This window comes from Microtus pennsylvanicus, chromosome 6 (genome assembly GCF_037038515.1).
Source record: "Microtus pennsylvanicus isolate mMicPen1 chromosome 6, mMicPen1.hap1, whole genome shotgun sequence".
Classification (NCBI taxonomy): Eukaryota; Metazoa; Chordata; class Mammalia; order Rodentia; family Cricetidae; genus Microtus; species Microtus pennsylvanicus.
The window spans coordinates 46,986,469-47,002,211 of NC_134584.1; the positions used below are offsets into that span (position 1 = coordinate 46,986,469).

The following is a 15,743-nucleotide window of genomic DNA, read 5'->3' on the forward strand; positions in this document are numbered from 1 at the left end:
TAAGGAAATTCTGTTTTTATAACTTTAATAAATTCTTGACAAAGAAGCTAGCCTACTCATCTTCTGGGATCCCCATCCCTTATTTGGAAACTGTTTTCCCTTACTTTACGATTGATTGATTGATTGATTGATTGATAAGAAAACAGGAGGCTTTTAAAAAATTTATGGTATATATACAATTCATGCTCAGTCTATTTTGAAGTTGTTTGATAAAGTATGAGGTAGATAGGTCACTTGGATGAAAGTCTCAATGCTTAAATCTTCAAGGTGATATAATAGAAAAACTAAATTATCATATTTCTCAGTTGAATTACACCAGTTTTAAAGTTAAGACACATTTTACATTTTAGAATTCTATTCTAATCTAATAAGTACTTTTGATTTTTGAGTTGAAATATAGTTATTTACATACTATTTTGTTATGTAGTGACAATTCATACTGCTGTGTTTTTATTAATTTAACAGATTGTGGTTAATTCTTTATGTCATGACTTTGTTTTTAGAACAAGGATACAGAAGTGGACACTGGAGACAAAATGTCTGTCTTCTTAGAAAGCTTGTATTTTACTTGGGGGTTGAGTAGTAAGTTAAACAGTACAGTGGGGGCTGGAGAGATAGTCAGTAAAAGACTTGCCTGCCAATTATAAGGACTTAAGTTTGATTCCAAACACTAACATTAAAAGCTAGCCTTAGTGGTGTGTGCACTTCTGTTCCCAGCATTGAGGAGGCAGATCCCTGGAGTTTCCTAGCCTGCCAGCCTAACCTAATAGATGAGCCCCAGGTCCTAGTATGATAAAATGAGGATGGTTCCTGTGTAAGGACACCAAAGTTTACCTCGGGCTTTCATAAGCATGTTCATACACCTGCACACGCACACACATGTAGACACATAACACACAGGTGAGGTGGGTGAAAATAGAAATATTGGGCGAGTAAGAGTGGGTGATGATAGGGTGTAGTGTCTTTTGTAAGTAGGTTTTTATTGGTAACGTCTTCTAAATGTTGTAAAATCCAATGTGTTTCACCATGATTATTGATGAATTTGTTTTATAATTTAAGCTGAAAATGATTTATTACTTCTTCTCAATAGGTTCATTGAAAAATGTCACAACTCTTAAAATAGATGAAAACCAGTTAATGTATCTACCAGACTCAATAGGAGGGTGAGTTGTGTGTGAATGTGTAGACAAAGAAAGTGCTGTTATTAACTCAGCTTGTGTCTCTGCATGCATTTTATTTACATAAAGAACATCAAAGCAGATTCCACAAACATTCAAAATAAGTAATTTGCATACAGTTTTGTTATTATATAATAGTAATAAAAATATACTCATTTATTGTTGATAAAGTTTAGCTTTACCAAATTTCATTTGCTGATTTCATGTTGACGAGTTCTTAAATATTGGGTATAGTGTAGATTTTAAAAACAATGTGTTTTCATTTATAATTGTAGTCTAAGGTCTATAGAAGAACTGGATTGCAGTTTCAATGAAATTGAAGCTTTGCCTTCATCAGTTGGACAGCTCACAAACATAAGAACATTTGCTGCAGATCACAATTACTTACAACAGTTACCCCCAGAGGTATAGTATTTTACATTTATGTCAGATTTTTGTCTTCTTTTAAACATATTCTTTAAGTATGTTTTATTTTCTTTCTAAAATAGTTTATTAATCAATTTATATTCTGAATAATAACAGGCTATGCAACTTTGAAGCTGTTCCTAAACACTTTTCTTCTTAAAGTTAATAATTTAAAGAGAGTAGTTAAAACTGGGTGGTGGTGATGCATGCCTTTAATCCCAGCACTGGGGATTAAAGAGGCAGGCATATCTCTGATTTCGAGGTCAGCCTGGTCTAGAGAGTGAGTTTCAGGACAACCAGAACTACATAGAAACCCTGTCTTGAAAAATCAAAGAGAGAGAGAGAGAGAGAGAGAGAGAGGGAGAGGGAGAGGGAGAGGGAGAGGGAGAGGGAGAGGGAGAGGGAGAGGGAGAGGGAGAGGGAGAGGGAGAGGGAGAGGGAGAGGGAGAGGGAGAGGGAGAGAGAGAAGTTAGTTACTACAAAAGTAATACTTTTGTAAATGCAAGGATTATTTTTCACCACTTTCAGATATAGTAATACAGTTTTGTTTATTGACCTATAGGCCAGGTTTGTGATCTCCAGTTTGTTTCTCTTTCAGATTGGAAACTGGAAAAACATAACTGTGCTGTTTCTCCATTCTAATAAACTAGAGACACTTCCAGAGGAAATGGGTGATATGCAAAAATTAAAAGTCATTAATTTAAGTGATAACAGGTTTGTAATCTTCTGTTGGCTTATAGACTACATTGAAGTTAAAGTTTGATATGAAATATACTATTCTAGCTGGTGTTTATTTCATTTTATATATATTTAAATTTTTTCAATTGAAAAAATGAGCAAACTACCTGATGTTACTGTGATTGTCATGGTTTACTTTGAACCAACATAATTATACAACCTTTATTCTTTCATTATTATATAACCTTTTAATTCCTGTAATCTTAAATTCACCTTTGTACTGCTGCTGAACAAAGCAATTTTTTAATCTAATCTTTGCTTATGTTTTTCTAGGCAGAGATTCATTCATACAGTTTGGGCCACAAAAACCAAATTGCAGAGCAGATTGATTGCTCTGGATTCCCAGACTGGAGTAGTGATTGCTGGAGTGAAAGACTAAGGTTGTTTAAATAATAGTTGCAGAAAGTTATAGATGGAAGTTTCAGTCCCGCCCAATCTCACGGCCATTTAGTCCCAAATAAACTCACAGAGGCTTATATTAATTGTAAATGGTTTGGCCTATTAGCTCAGGCTTATTATTAACTAGCTCTTACAACTTAAATTAACCCATAAGTCTTGTCTGTGTTTAGCCATGTGGCTTGGTACCTTTTCTCAGTAAGGCATTCTCATCTTGACTCCTCTACATCTGGATGATGACTGACTCTCTGCCTTTCCTCTTCCCAGAATTCTCTTAGTCTGGTTGTCTCACCTATACTTCCTACCTGGCTACTGGCCAATCAGCATTTTATTAAACCAGTATGAGTGACAAATCTTTATAGTGTACAAGAGCATTAATCCACAACAGAATGTTTTTTATCTTGTAACACTTTACAAAATACAAACATAATCCTTTTGTAATAGCATAGTAGGTTTCTCTCTTATGTAGGAGAAATTTCAGGCTCACATAGTTTGTAAAGTAGAACTTTAAGTACAGTATTCTGACTGACTTGTCAAAAATGTCCTAACAGCTACAGTTTATTTAAGAAGAACCTCTGCCTCTGTAGTAAAGTTTGTTTCTTCTCATAATTTTTTTTCCAAGTGAGAGCACCAACTCTTTAAACTCTGTCTTCAAAGGTATGCACAGACAGCTAGTTAGGTTTAAGATAGCAAGGATAAAGTAAAAATATTATTTTAAATGGAATCTTATTTTAATTTACTACTCTAATAAGTGTATCACTTTCTTTATTTTACGTATTATCATTTTGAAATAGTAATAGCTCACTAAAATGTGGAGCAGCACAGTGTTCTTACAGCATTAGTTCTCTCTAAATACAGAAACTACAACAGTTTGGTGAGAGAGTGAGTACTCAGGGTGGCCTTACCTTACTTTACGGCATGGACAGTTGTTATTTTTTTAACGGATTTGTTTATTTTTAATTTACAATAAAGATTGTATAATTATAGTGGCTCAAAATGAACCATAACATTCACAGAATAATAAGTAGCATCAGATAAAATTTGTTCATTCTTTCATTTAAAAGTATAGTTGCGGGGGCTGGAGAGATGGCTCAGTGGTTAAGAGTACTGATTGCTCTTCCAGAGGATGGGGTTCAGTTCCCAGCACCCACATGGCAGCTCACAACTGTCTGAAGATCCAGTTGCAGGGGATCTGACACCTTCAAACCAATGCACATAAAATAAAAGTTAAATAAACCATAAAAACTATTATTTATAAATAAATAAAGTATAGATGCTCATATTGGACAGGTTAATGTGCCTGTCCTAAAATAAATTGTCAAATAATCTAGAAGTCTTATACTAACGCTAGAGATGGCTTTTCAAGTCTTAGATTGTTGACAATCATCAGGAAATACAGCCGCCTTTGGGGCTAGTGCATATACTCTTTTTTGTTTTTGTTTTAATTTTTACTATTGACCTGATTATCCTTTTATCTTTTGAATTAAACCAGTTATAGAGAATTGTGTTTTAAAACTAGATAATGCTTTTGTCTTTTCTCCTATATAAAAGTGTACATTTGACTTTACTTTTTTATGTTAACTGCATATGCCAGTATACAGCATTGTTCAGATGACTTATGTTTTCATTTTAATTATTTTTTGTGGTACTAGGAGGTAGGAAGATAGGGTCCATGCTAGGTAAGCACGGGACCACTGAGCTGTACTTCTAATGTAATCTCTTAGTCATTTGAAATATTCTCATTTTTAAGTGTAATTTTTGTTTGTCTTTTTCCAATCAGATTAAAGAATTTGCCTTTTAGCTTTACAAAGCTACAACAGTTGACTGCTATGTGGCTCTCAGATAATCAGGTGAGTATTCTGAACTAGTATTTGGCTGGACTTCCAATTGTGTTATGTAATTATACCCTTTAATTTATATAGTGCCACGTAAGAGCAGTTATACCTTTGTTCACATGTAAAGATGCATTTTTGTATATATGAAGAAATATCTTACCATATTTAGAACCAGTGTTTAACACAGATATAGATATATAAGTGATTTTGTTGTATTTTAGCGAGTTTTCAAACCCATAAAAATAAAGAGATTGGAAATCAGACTCAGTTCTACCTAACTTTTTATATGACTTACTACCATTGTCACTTCTTTTTGAGTGCACATGAAAATCTGTTCTCTCAGCAATTTTGAGCATAGAGGCATTCAGAGCATTCTTTGCCCTATTCTTTTCCTCTCCTCACCTTAAACCTCTCAGAAATGCTGTCCTGTTTGTCTGAGACAGCAGTAAGTGAATGCCCCTATGCTCTCTAGTACCCTACACCTTATCAACTGCAGACTCGAGAATTCAGTGTTCATGCTTGTTTTGCTCTGTCTTGTGTTAGTGCTTTGATATAAAATATGTTAGTAAGTATTTGATGAATGAGTGATTTTAGGTTCCAGAGAAAGAATGCCAACAGGTGACATCTTGAGTTTTTATAGCTGGAGAACTGAAGGAGTGTCTAAAATTAAATGGAATTAAAGAGCAGTAGTTAGACATTCAGGGTATGGGAAAAGCTCAGTAAACTAATTCTTGTCTCTGCCCAGGTACTCCATAAGTAGCCGTGGTTATAAATTTTATGAAGTATAATTCATATGCCATTCAATTCACCCATTTTAAAATATGCCAATTTTGATCTATGTAGTGGGTTGTTTAAAGGATAATAGCAGAATATTTTTAGGGAAATTGGTTTTTACAAATGTCCTAGATAATTTTGATACTGCCATTTAAAGGGGTTGCTTCTTTACACACTAAGAAATGCTTGGACCAAAAAGTTTATCTATGTTCTTTATAGTTTATATCTGTTGAATTACCTTTGACTGTGGAAATATTTAATATAAGAAAAGGGAACGCAGATTGAGTATCCCATATCTGATATACTTGGGATAAGATATTTTGGAGATTTTTGAATTTTCTTTTTATTGTTGTTGTTTTGGTTTTTTTAAGACAAGGTTTCACTTTGTAGCCCTGGCTATCCTGAAACTCTCTCTGTAGACCATTTTGACCTCAAATTCACATAGATTCACTTGCCTCTACCTCACAGATTTTTTTTAAATATTCACAATTAAAAAATAAGATAGGAATAAAAGTCTAACTATAAACTTTATTGATGTTTCATATATTACTTACATATATGAAAAATAATTTATGTAGCATTTAAAAATTAATTTTTAGGTTTTTTTTTTTTAGCATAAACTTTCTCTTGACATCAAATGTGTTCTGTTCTACTTAGGACAACCATGTCAGTGCTCAGTGTTTTCAGATTTTGGAATATTTTGAAATATTTTAATTAACTATGCTCTGCCTGGGGTTGAGGAGATTGGTGGATAATACGGAGATTGAATTTAGAAACCAGGATGATGTGTGCAGGACTGGCTTTTACATTTGACGATAGACCAGGGTCAGCTCTCAGAGCAGTGTTAATACCGTCGTCTCTGTCCTTCTTGTCAAAAACAGTGTGAGTGAAGAATCAGCCTGTCTTTGAGATTTCAAGGAAGCAGATTTTTAGGAAAGAGTAGGCTTACCACTTCCATTATTTGAGGAAGTCAAGTAAATTGGTCAGAATATTTGAGACTATAGGACAGTGTAGTTTTTAACTAGGTGGAAGTCACAAAATTTTTAAAATTTGGAAGTAAGACTTCAGAATAGAATCAGGTTTTCACAAGAGTTTATTTGGAGAATAAACTGAAAGATAATACAGAAGACTGGGTAATTCCTACCTACTTGGAGTTATTTAAGGCTCTTAATGGTAGAATTTTAGGGGAGTATATTAAAAATAAGAGTTAGTTGTATTAGAACAGATATTGATACTATTTGTTAACCGATTAGAAGAAAGATACTAAGAAAAGAATGAAGTCTAAAATACCTGGTGGCTCCACCAAGTGTCTTGTTGGTGCCATTGATGGAGATAGAAGAGAAGCAGTGTTCAACTTACTGATTACTTTTAAGCACTGTCTGTTTAGCAGCTAACTGGAATAAATGTTTAGATAACTAATTTAAACCTTCTAAATGGTTTTTTCCTTAAGCGTTTTACAAAGGGATATACTAGAGACAGCAAAATAACATATAATGGAAAATGTTTTATAACCTTTTTAGTAAAATCTCTGTGTAGTAAGTAATTTATAGGCTATAGGTATTCTTGGCATGTTGAAATATTTTATAATTGTTTCAGTGATAAATAATACATATTGAATTTGCTTTTTATTAAAATTTTATTTTCTAGATTTCTATGTGGTTTCAAATGAATGCTCAAAAGTGTTCTTTTGTATATATACAAATTTTTTTTTGTAACCTGTACCTTGATAGTTTGTAAAATTGGTGGATGGTTATTTGTAGGGATTATTAGATGTGTATTTTCTTTTATTGAAAATTAAATGTTTATTAAAAATTAACCATTTGTTTTCTTTCCCTAGTCCAAACCTCTGATACCTCTTCAAAAAGAAACTGATTCAGAGACTCAGAAAATGGTGCTTACTAACTACATGTTCCCTCAGCAACCAAGGACTGAAGAAGGTAGGAATTAAAGACTTCCTCCCCTTCTTTTTAAGTGCCAAGAGAAGTTTTAGCTCCAAAACTTTTTATTACTTTATTGGAATTTAGAATATTGATCAGAAAGTTTTCAGGAAATAGGTGGATAAGTAACATTATAAGTTGAATATAGAGGTGTGGGAATGTATTGTGTGCTTTCTTTATTTATGTAACACCGATAATGTTATCAATTGTAGCACTCCTTACTTCAAATCACACTTGACTAAATGTTAGGAATGCTTGTGAAGCATTGTGTGATTAGAAGTATTCAACCCGGACATGGTTTGTTCTATTGTATATAATACCCTTGGAGTCCACACACTAGATCAAGGTCATCTGTGAAGCTACTATCTAGTCACTACTAAGTTACTTTCTAGGTTTTGCCAAGCAAGAGAGAATATATTCTGGCCGCTAGTGTGTACTTGGGGATTATTGTGTGAAGACAGAGGACCAAATTATTTTTAATATATTTTGTTGTGTTCTCTGTGTGTGTAACATTTTTAAAATTACACTTAAATGTCTTTTTATATATGTATTAATCTTTCTGAAGACAGTAAGCATATCTATGGTCCGAAGTTACTTAGAAAGTAACTCAATATAAAATGTTAAAAAAAAAAAGTGTAAATTCATTGTTAGTCTTAATGATAATTAGAAGGCTGGAGAAGTAGCTCAGTGGTTAAGAGCATTTCTATTCTTCTAGAGGGCCCAGATTCCTAATTTTAGCACCCACTTGACAGCTTATAATTGTCTGCAACTCCAGTTCTAGGGTATATGGTTCTCTCTTCTGGACTCTATGGGCCCCATGCATGCATGTAGCACACAGAGATACATGCAGGTAAAAAGCACACACACATAACATAAAAATAAAATAAACCATGGTAAGTTAAGTGAGTGAGTTTCCATTTTTTCATTTTTAAATGAATTTAGCAGTTCCATTTAAACCAGCTTCCAGTCTATACTTGAGTGCTAGCAACAGAAATATTTCATTATATGGTGTTTACTGAAATAGTGTGTTAGTTTATGAATAGAACATTAAAATGTTCTCTTCTCTGAACTAAGAAATCATTTCCTGTCTTTCTTTACAAATGTTTTAAGTACTATACTAGCATTCTTTACTACGAAAAGGACAATTACTTGATCACATTGCATAGCAGGTAGTAGCTACAGGACTCTCACACCTTCTTACTGTGTCAGTCAAGCTTTACATTGTCACAATTATAGAAGAGGAGAAACAAGGAAAGAAAGATGTATCTTTTGAGCTCTCATTTCATCCTAGTAAGAAGGTGGAGGAGATCCAGAGCAGAAGAAGAAGAGGTTGGGGACCTGGTATTACCCTTAGAGGCATGTTTCCTCCAGCACAAGCCCAGCCCTAAGGTTTCCACAGACTTTTAGAATAGTACGACTAACTAGAATAGAATACTCTTAGAATAGTAAAACCAACTCTTCAAATGTGAACCTGTGGGAGATATTTCATATTCAGATTCATACTTAGTGCTATTTCCTATTTTCATAAATCTTCAGAGATCAGGAAAAATGAAAAAGTTGAGATGAGTTCTGATGAATAAAAGCAAGCAAACAAATGTTTTGTTGACATGTTCAAATATTTGGTATCATTTTCTGTACTGTTCTATTAGTACCATAAGTAGTATTTGCCCATTTACCTTTTCTGTCTGTTTTATGGTTTTGGTAATTGAACCTAGGACCTTACAAATGGTAAGCAAGCACTGTACTAGTGGGCTATACCCCAGTGTTGTACATCCATTTAAACTTAATTTCTGTTTTTGTTTTTTTGAAACAGGGTTTTCTGTGTAGCCCTGACTTTCTTAGAACTAGCTCTGTAGACCATGCTAGCCTTGATCCATCTGCCTCTGCCTCCCCAGTGCTGGAATTAAAGGCATGAGACACAACTGCCTGGCCAAACTTCATTTTTAACATGCTGAATTTTTATTTACATGTGTTTTGGAGTTCATACTGTAAAGCACTATGACCAAAAGCAACTTTTGGCAAGAGAAGGGTTTATTTCAGCACTGGATGAAATTCAAGTCAGGAACTCAAGACAGGACCTAAAGCAGAGGCTGTAGAGGAATGTTGCTTACTGGCTTGCTCCTGATGGCTTGCTCAGATTATTTTTTTATAACATCCAGGACCGCCAGCCCAGGAGTGGAACTGCCCACAGTGAGCTTGGTAACTCTTACACCAGTTATCAACCAAGAAAATGCAGCATAGACATATCTGATGGGGCATTTTTTTAATGAGGTTCCCTCTTAAATGACTACCTTATGGCAAGTTGACATGAAAGTAGTCAACACAACATTTAGCAATGTGTCAGTCTAACAGTTTAAAAATAAGTACACTAGTTCATTATGGAAACAGTTCTACATTTTATAATTTTGATAAATGAAGTTAGAAGTAGAAAAGAGATGTATCTTTTAAGTTTATTCTTACAGCTTTAATTATAGAACTTTCAATGAATTTATTTATATTTTGCATATCAAAAGCCTAACTTGGATTTCAACAGAAAGTCTGAATAGCCTTTGCTGTTCCTAAATAAGCGTTACAGAAAATACCTATGAAACAATAATCTTATCAAAGCAAGTCTCTCTTCTTACAAAGATGATAGTGTTCTCTTTGTCACATGATAGAAACAAGTTAGATGAGTTAAATTTTTAATCTGTTTAGTCATTTCCAATCTTTTCATTAAATCGGCCCTTAAAAATCATCAGTTCGAATGACTTTGAAACAAGTTAAATATCTTATACCTGTAACTTCTCAATTTTACAGCCGTCTTCCAACATATATACTATGTCATTAGTTGCTTCTAGTTCATAGAGTTTAGAGTATTTACTCTCTGATCATTTTTTAGAAGTGTTTTTGCTAACCCCTTCTCTAAGTTGTGTAAACTGTGAATGTTTTAACCACAAATAGATATGCCTTGACCTCTTACTTTACTGTTTCCTATTTTCATGATTCAAATTAGCCTGGCCTTTTTTATCCAGCCCCTATTTTAGCTGACTTCCTATTATGATTTCTTCTTTTAAAGGATGATTGTTTAAATAAGGAAGTGCTGTTCAGATTCTGATAGAAAGAATTATGCTGTCATAATTTTGGGATTTGTTTTAAGGTAGAGGGAGCTAGAGTCTGGAAATTTGTAATGCATTAATTAATCAGAAAACTCTTAGATTTCCTTGGAGTTCATTTGCCCCTTAAAGTACCTTACCATAGGTATACATGAATATAATGTACTCACATCTCAAATTAGAAACTGTAGTGTTTGGGGCTGGAAAGTGGGATCAGCAGGTAAAAGAGCTTACCACCAAGTCTGATGACTTAAGTTTGATCCCTGTAATTCACTTGATGGAAGGAGATAACTGATTCTCTTATTCTCCAACCTTCATGTATATTCCATCATATTCTCATGTAATTAATAAAACTAAGAGAAAAAATTACAGTAGTGTTATCAAGAGGATGATGAACCTTTGAACTTCCAGGAAATGTTTTTCTTTATCTCAGTACCTCTAAGAAACAGATAACTCATATGATGAATATTACTGTTCAGTTGTAGCTTTATGCCAGCTTGAGAGGAATTGTGTTCACTTTGTTAAACTAAATTTAATCTGGTTTTGTCATCCTGCGAGACAGGTGCTATTAGAGCTAAGTAAAACCATTTGCCTTTCAGAATCGAAAGGTGTATAATGATGAGAGAATTTGAAAGACTAGGAATGAGAATGTCAGTCTAGGTTGAGGAATTAGTGTTTTTTTGGAGAAAATGTTTCACTTTGTAGCCATGACTGACCTAGAATTCTTTAAATTCAAAGAGAATCACCTACATCTGCCTCCTGAGTGCTGGGATTAAAGGTGTGTACTACCATGTCTGGCCTAGTGGAATTAGACTTAAGCAGGGAGAAGGGAATGTATGATTGTTTTTAAACTTACCTCTATTCTATTATTTAGGTACATATTATATTATGAAATATAGAGAACTCGGAAAACAGCCTGGTGGGGTAATATCAATCTGGAGTACCTCTCTGAGAGTTTTTATCCCCCCCCCCACCCCAATAGTGACATGAAGGGTAACAGTAATGTGAAAGAAATTAGCTTCTGGTGGTTCAGAAAGGACATTTGAAGGAAGTGATAGGGTATCATGAAATGGAAAACATCATTAAAGAAGGAAGTAAAACCTAGAGTGGTTTTGCATGTTGGAAAAGAAAGATGGCTAAAAATGTGAGCATTTGCAACAATCAGGGCGTGACTTAATATTTAGCAGGAGGGTACAGTGACAGAAGTGGGAATGTTTTGAGTATGACTATGGTTATGAATCCCTTATCTGATTTGAAGATTAACTTTGGCATTGAAGATATCTAGCAACTAAGATTACACAGTAGGGTGGCATCATCAGACATTCCCATTACTCAGGATATAGCAAATCTTGAAAACAATCTGTAGTCAGATACAGGAGTGTTGAATGAATTCGCCTCAACATTCAGATTTGTGAGACTGTAAAGTAAGAGTAGGAAATCATATTGCCTGGTACCCTGAAGCTAGAAAGGTAAGGAATTTATTCAAAATACTAAAAAACGTAATTAACCAGTAGCTATTGAGAGTGAGAGCCGTGGTCAGAATTACAAACTCTGGGATTCTTGTATAAAATTGCTTTAACTCTTAAGCATTTGGAGGCTGGCTGGTGATTGCAGGTGCTACCGAAGGACTCTCAATGACTCAGGAGTCAAAGTACTTGCCAACCAAGCATGGTAATTATCTTCAGAATCCATGTAAAGGTAGAAGGGGGAAAATAACCCAGAAAATCGCCTACATACACACATGCATGCATGCACATGCTCTAATGGCAAGAAAGAATTTTAAAGATTACTACCTAACTTAAGTGAGTTAATTTCATGAATCCTGGAAGTAGACTGTTAAAAACTGCCTGGCTCTGATTGCCTCTCTTTGTCTTCTGGACCTGGGTCTCCCGTAGACCTGGTTGACCTCCAACCCACCATGTATGTGAGGATGAACTTGAACATATAATATTATGCCTCTCCCTCGTCAGTGCTGTGATTAAAGGCATAGTGCTACTCTACCTGGCGTGTGGGTTCATTTAGTGCTTGAGATTGAACTCAGGGAGTCATTTTACTGAAGTATATCTGTTGACAGAGATTTCTGTCTCACTAGGTCCCGCAGTCGTTCAGTCCCAAAGAAACACACAGGGGTCTACATAAATCATAAACTGGTTGGACTATTAGTTCAGGGTTCTCGTTAATTAATTCTTACCTTTTAACCCATAATTCTTGTCTGCGTTAGCCACATGGCTTGGTACCTTTCATGAGTGAGGCATTCTCATCTACGTCCTTTATGTCTGGGTGACAACTGCAGAACTGAGCTTTCCTCTTCCCAGAATTCTCCTGTTCTCATCGCCTCCACTACCTGCCTGGCTACTGGCCAATCAGTGTTTTATTAAAAATAATATAAGTGACATGATAAAAGACCATTGTCCCACAGCATACATCTCTTACCTTTTTATGATACCATGGAGATTTCAACAGTTTGAACCATATTCCACATTAGTTTATCAGAAATAGTCTGTTAAGTAAATACTAAACAACTCACCAAAATAGTTAAAATAAAAATCTCAAACTAAGGCATGAGAATAAAAGCATATGTATAATTTCAACACTCAGAAAACCAGAGCAGGGGATTCAGAGTTAGAGAGGTCAGCACAGGCTGTATCATGAGATCCTGTTTTAAAACTAGCACACAGTGGTCTGGAATTGGAACTCAGTGGTAGAATACTTGTCTAGCATACAAGAAACCCTGCATTAAGCCCTCAGCCTGTAATCTCAGCACTTGGGGAGTGGAGATGGGAGAATCAGAAAGTCAAGATCTTCCTCAGCTACATAAGGAACTGGAGGCCCTGTGTAGGAACACATAACAAGAAATAAAACTACACACACACACACACACACACACAATGTCATTCCTATTGTTCCTGTTTATTTTTAGTGTGGACAGGTAATTCACAAAGGAAAAGAAAATCTAAATAAGTCATAATTTGGAATTTTTGGTATTACTGTTGTTTCAACACACATATTTAAGATGGCCATACTAGGGTGCTTGAGACTCTTCAGGGTTAGTTCTTTGGTTTTTGGTGGTTTGTGCTGGGGTGGTGTGTGTGTTGGCATATATTTGCTTTTACTCCCCCATTCTATAATTTCTTTTGTTCTGAATACAAATCCTTTTTTATGGGCAAAAATCTTGACTTCATTTTATATGTATAACTTTTGTCTAATTGTTTTTTGTATTTTTTATTAAATTTATTTTTCAAAACAATCTTTTCTCATTTTACATAATTGTTGAATGAATTTTTTTGGTTGGTTGGTTGAGTTTCTCAGTGTAACAGCCCTGGCTGTCCTGGAACTTACTTTGTAGACCAGAGATCTGCCTGCCTTTGCCTCCCAAGTACTGGGATTTAAGGTGCACGTACCACACCCAGCTTGATTCTTTTAATTAACTAATTAACTTAATTAATTATTTTAAGCCATTCCAGAAAACTTACATAAGTCTTTGAAGATTTAATATTATATCTGATTGGGTAAAAATGATTTGATTTACATTAAATTTAAAATTTTTTTACATTTTTGTGTAGAAACCGTATTTTATTTACTTAATGTAAATATTTACATTACTTAATGTAAAATCTATATTGCATATAATGTTTAATACAAGGAAATAATCATCACTGAAGTAATTTTTTAATTTTTTAACAAGATATTTTATTTTGCCATTGGACTAACCTTCCCATGCTTATTGGACTGTTAATGTTAAAAAGAATTCCAGAATTGGAAGATGTGGTAGCTTTAATGTCTACAAATTTTTAGGGTCCTACACAAAAGCTATGTCATGACTCCTTCTAGTAACAAAAGCCTGATCAGCTTCTGGGTAACTAAAGTTGCATTGGTTATGGTAAAGAAATCTTAAAACCAGTGCCTGTTTCTTTTGGTTTTTTGAGACAGGGTTTCTCTGTGGTTTTGGAGCCTGTCCTGGAACTAGCTCTTGTAGACCAGGCTGGTCTCGAACTCACAGAGATCCGCCTGCCTCTGCCTCCCGAGTGCTGGGATTAAAGGCGTGAGCCACCACCGCCCGGCCCAGTGCCTGTTTCTTAACCCTGGAATTTGTTACTGTTTATCCTGGACCAGTTTTAACTGCCACAGACTTGTTTTTATAATGCAGATTATGACTAAGTAATAGTTTCTGTGTTTATTGTAAAATACAGAAATTTTTCTTCTACTTTGCTATAGTTATGTTCATATCAGATAATGAAAGTTTTAATCCTGCACTGTGGGAAGAACAGAGGAAACAACGGGCCCAAGTGGCATTTGAATGTGATGAAGACAAAGATGAAAGAGAGGCACCCCCCAGGGTAAGTCTGTCAGCCATTACTTCAGATGTGCTGTGTACCTGTATGATGCTATTTCTGCCTCCAAGTATTGGATTCATTGCGTACCCTCAAAGCACTTACTAAACCAAAATATTTCACCTATGAAAAAATTTGAGAACAGTACAAAATTTCCATTAAAAGTACATTTTGAGGAGAGATATAACTCATTGGTGGAGTTCTTGTCATGTAAAAGCCCAGAGTTTAATCCCCAGCACTGGGAGAAAGAAAGAGGAAAAAAAAAACACAACTGAATTTGAAATATATATATTATATTTATATATAGATAGAGAGAAATATATATTTTATATTTAGATATAAATATAATATATATAAAGAGAAAACAGAATTTTGTGACTCTGTTATCTGTCTGCACTATTCTATGAGTCAGATGTCCAGAAGTTCTGGTGGATTCTTACATAATAAGTTGAGATTGATGTTAGAAATACTAATACTTCATATTTCTCTTACTTTTCTAGGAGGGAAACTTAAAGAGATATCCAACACCATACCCAGACGAGCTTAAGAATATGGTCAAGACTGTTCAAACCATTGTACATAGATTAAAAGATGAAGAGACTAATGAGGAGTCTGGGAGAGATATGAAACATGAAGATCAGCAAGTTGTAAATAAGGATATGGGTGTGAAGGTTAGAAACTCAGCTCCAAGAAATGATGTCAAGTGTTGGAAGTTACCTAAAAATTGAGAGAATTGATCTTAATTTTATACTACTTAACTTACAGTTTTGTTCTTAGATGCCTAAAGTAAACCTTTGAATTTCCCAGTTGCTTGTCTTCTAGTTCTCTGGCTACAGAATGTCTAGTTTATCAGGATAGTGTCAAGATAGCCTTTAAAAAGTTGTTACCTGAACACTTAATAAGATATAATGATTGTCAGAGAGTCATTCTGGAAATACTCTTGCCTCCTACTTCGATGATCCTGATCCACTTTATTCTGATTTTCAGTCAGTTGTTATTGCAGACATTGACGTTTCCTTGGAATGCTTCAGAACTTTCCTCAGTGCCACCCACCTGC

At 34.7% G+C, this 15,743-nt stretch overlaps 1 protein-coding gene across 6 annotated transcripts in view; it reads left to right on the top strand.

Moving 5' to 3' along the window:
* Erbin (erbb2 interacting protein) overlaps positions 1–15,743 on the top strand; it is a 110,058-nt gene that overhangs the window by 67,105 nt on the left and 27,210 nt on the right. For all 6 annotated transcript variants that reach the window (XM_075976152.1, XM_075976154.1, XM_075976155.1 and 3 more), the window contains exons 11-17: positions 1,091–1,163; positions 1,454–1,583; positions 2,182–2,297; positions 4,498–4,567; positions 7,164–7,263; positions 14,571–14,692; positions 15,187–15,357. In XM_075976152.1, the coding sequence (XP_075832267.1) occupies positions 1,091–1,163; positions 1,454–1,583; positions 2,182–2,297; positions 4,498–4,567; positions 7,164–7,263; positions 14,571–14,692; positions 15,187–15,357 (782 nt within the window). The remainder of the gene's footprint in view (positions 1–1,090; positions 1,164–1,453; positions 1,584–2,181; positions 2,298–4,497; positions 4,568–7,163; positions 7,264–14,570; positions 14,693–15,186; positions 15,358–15,743) is intronic.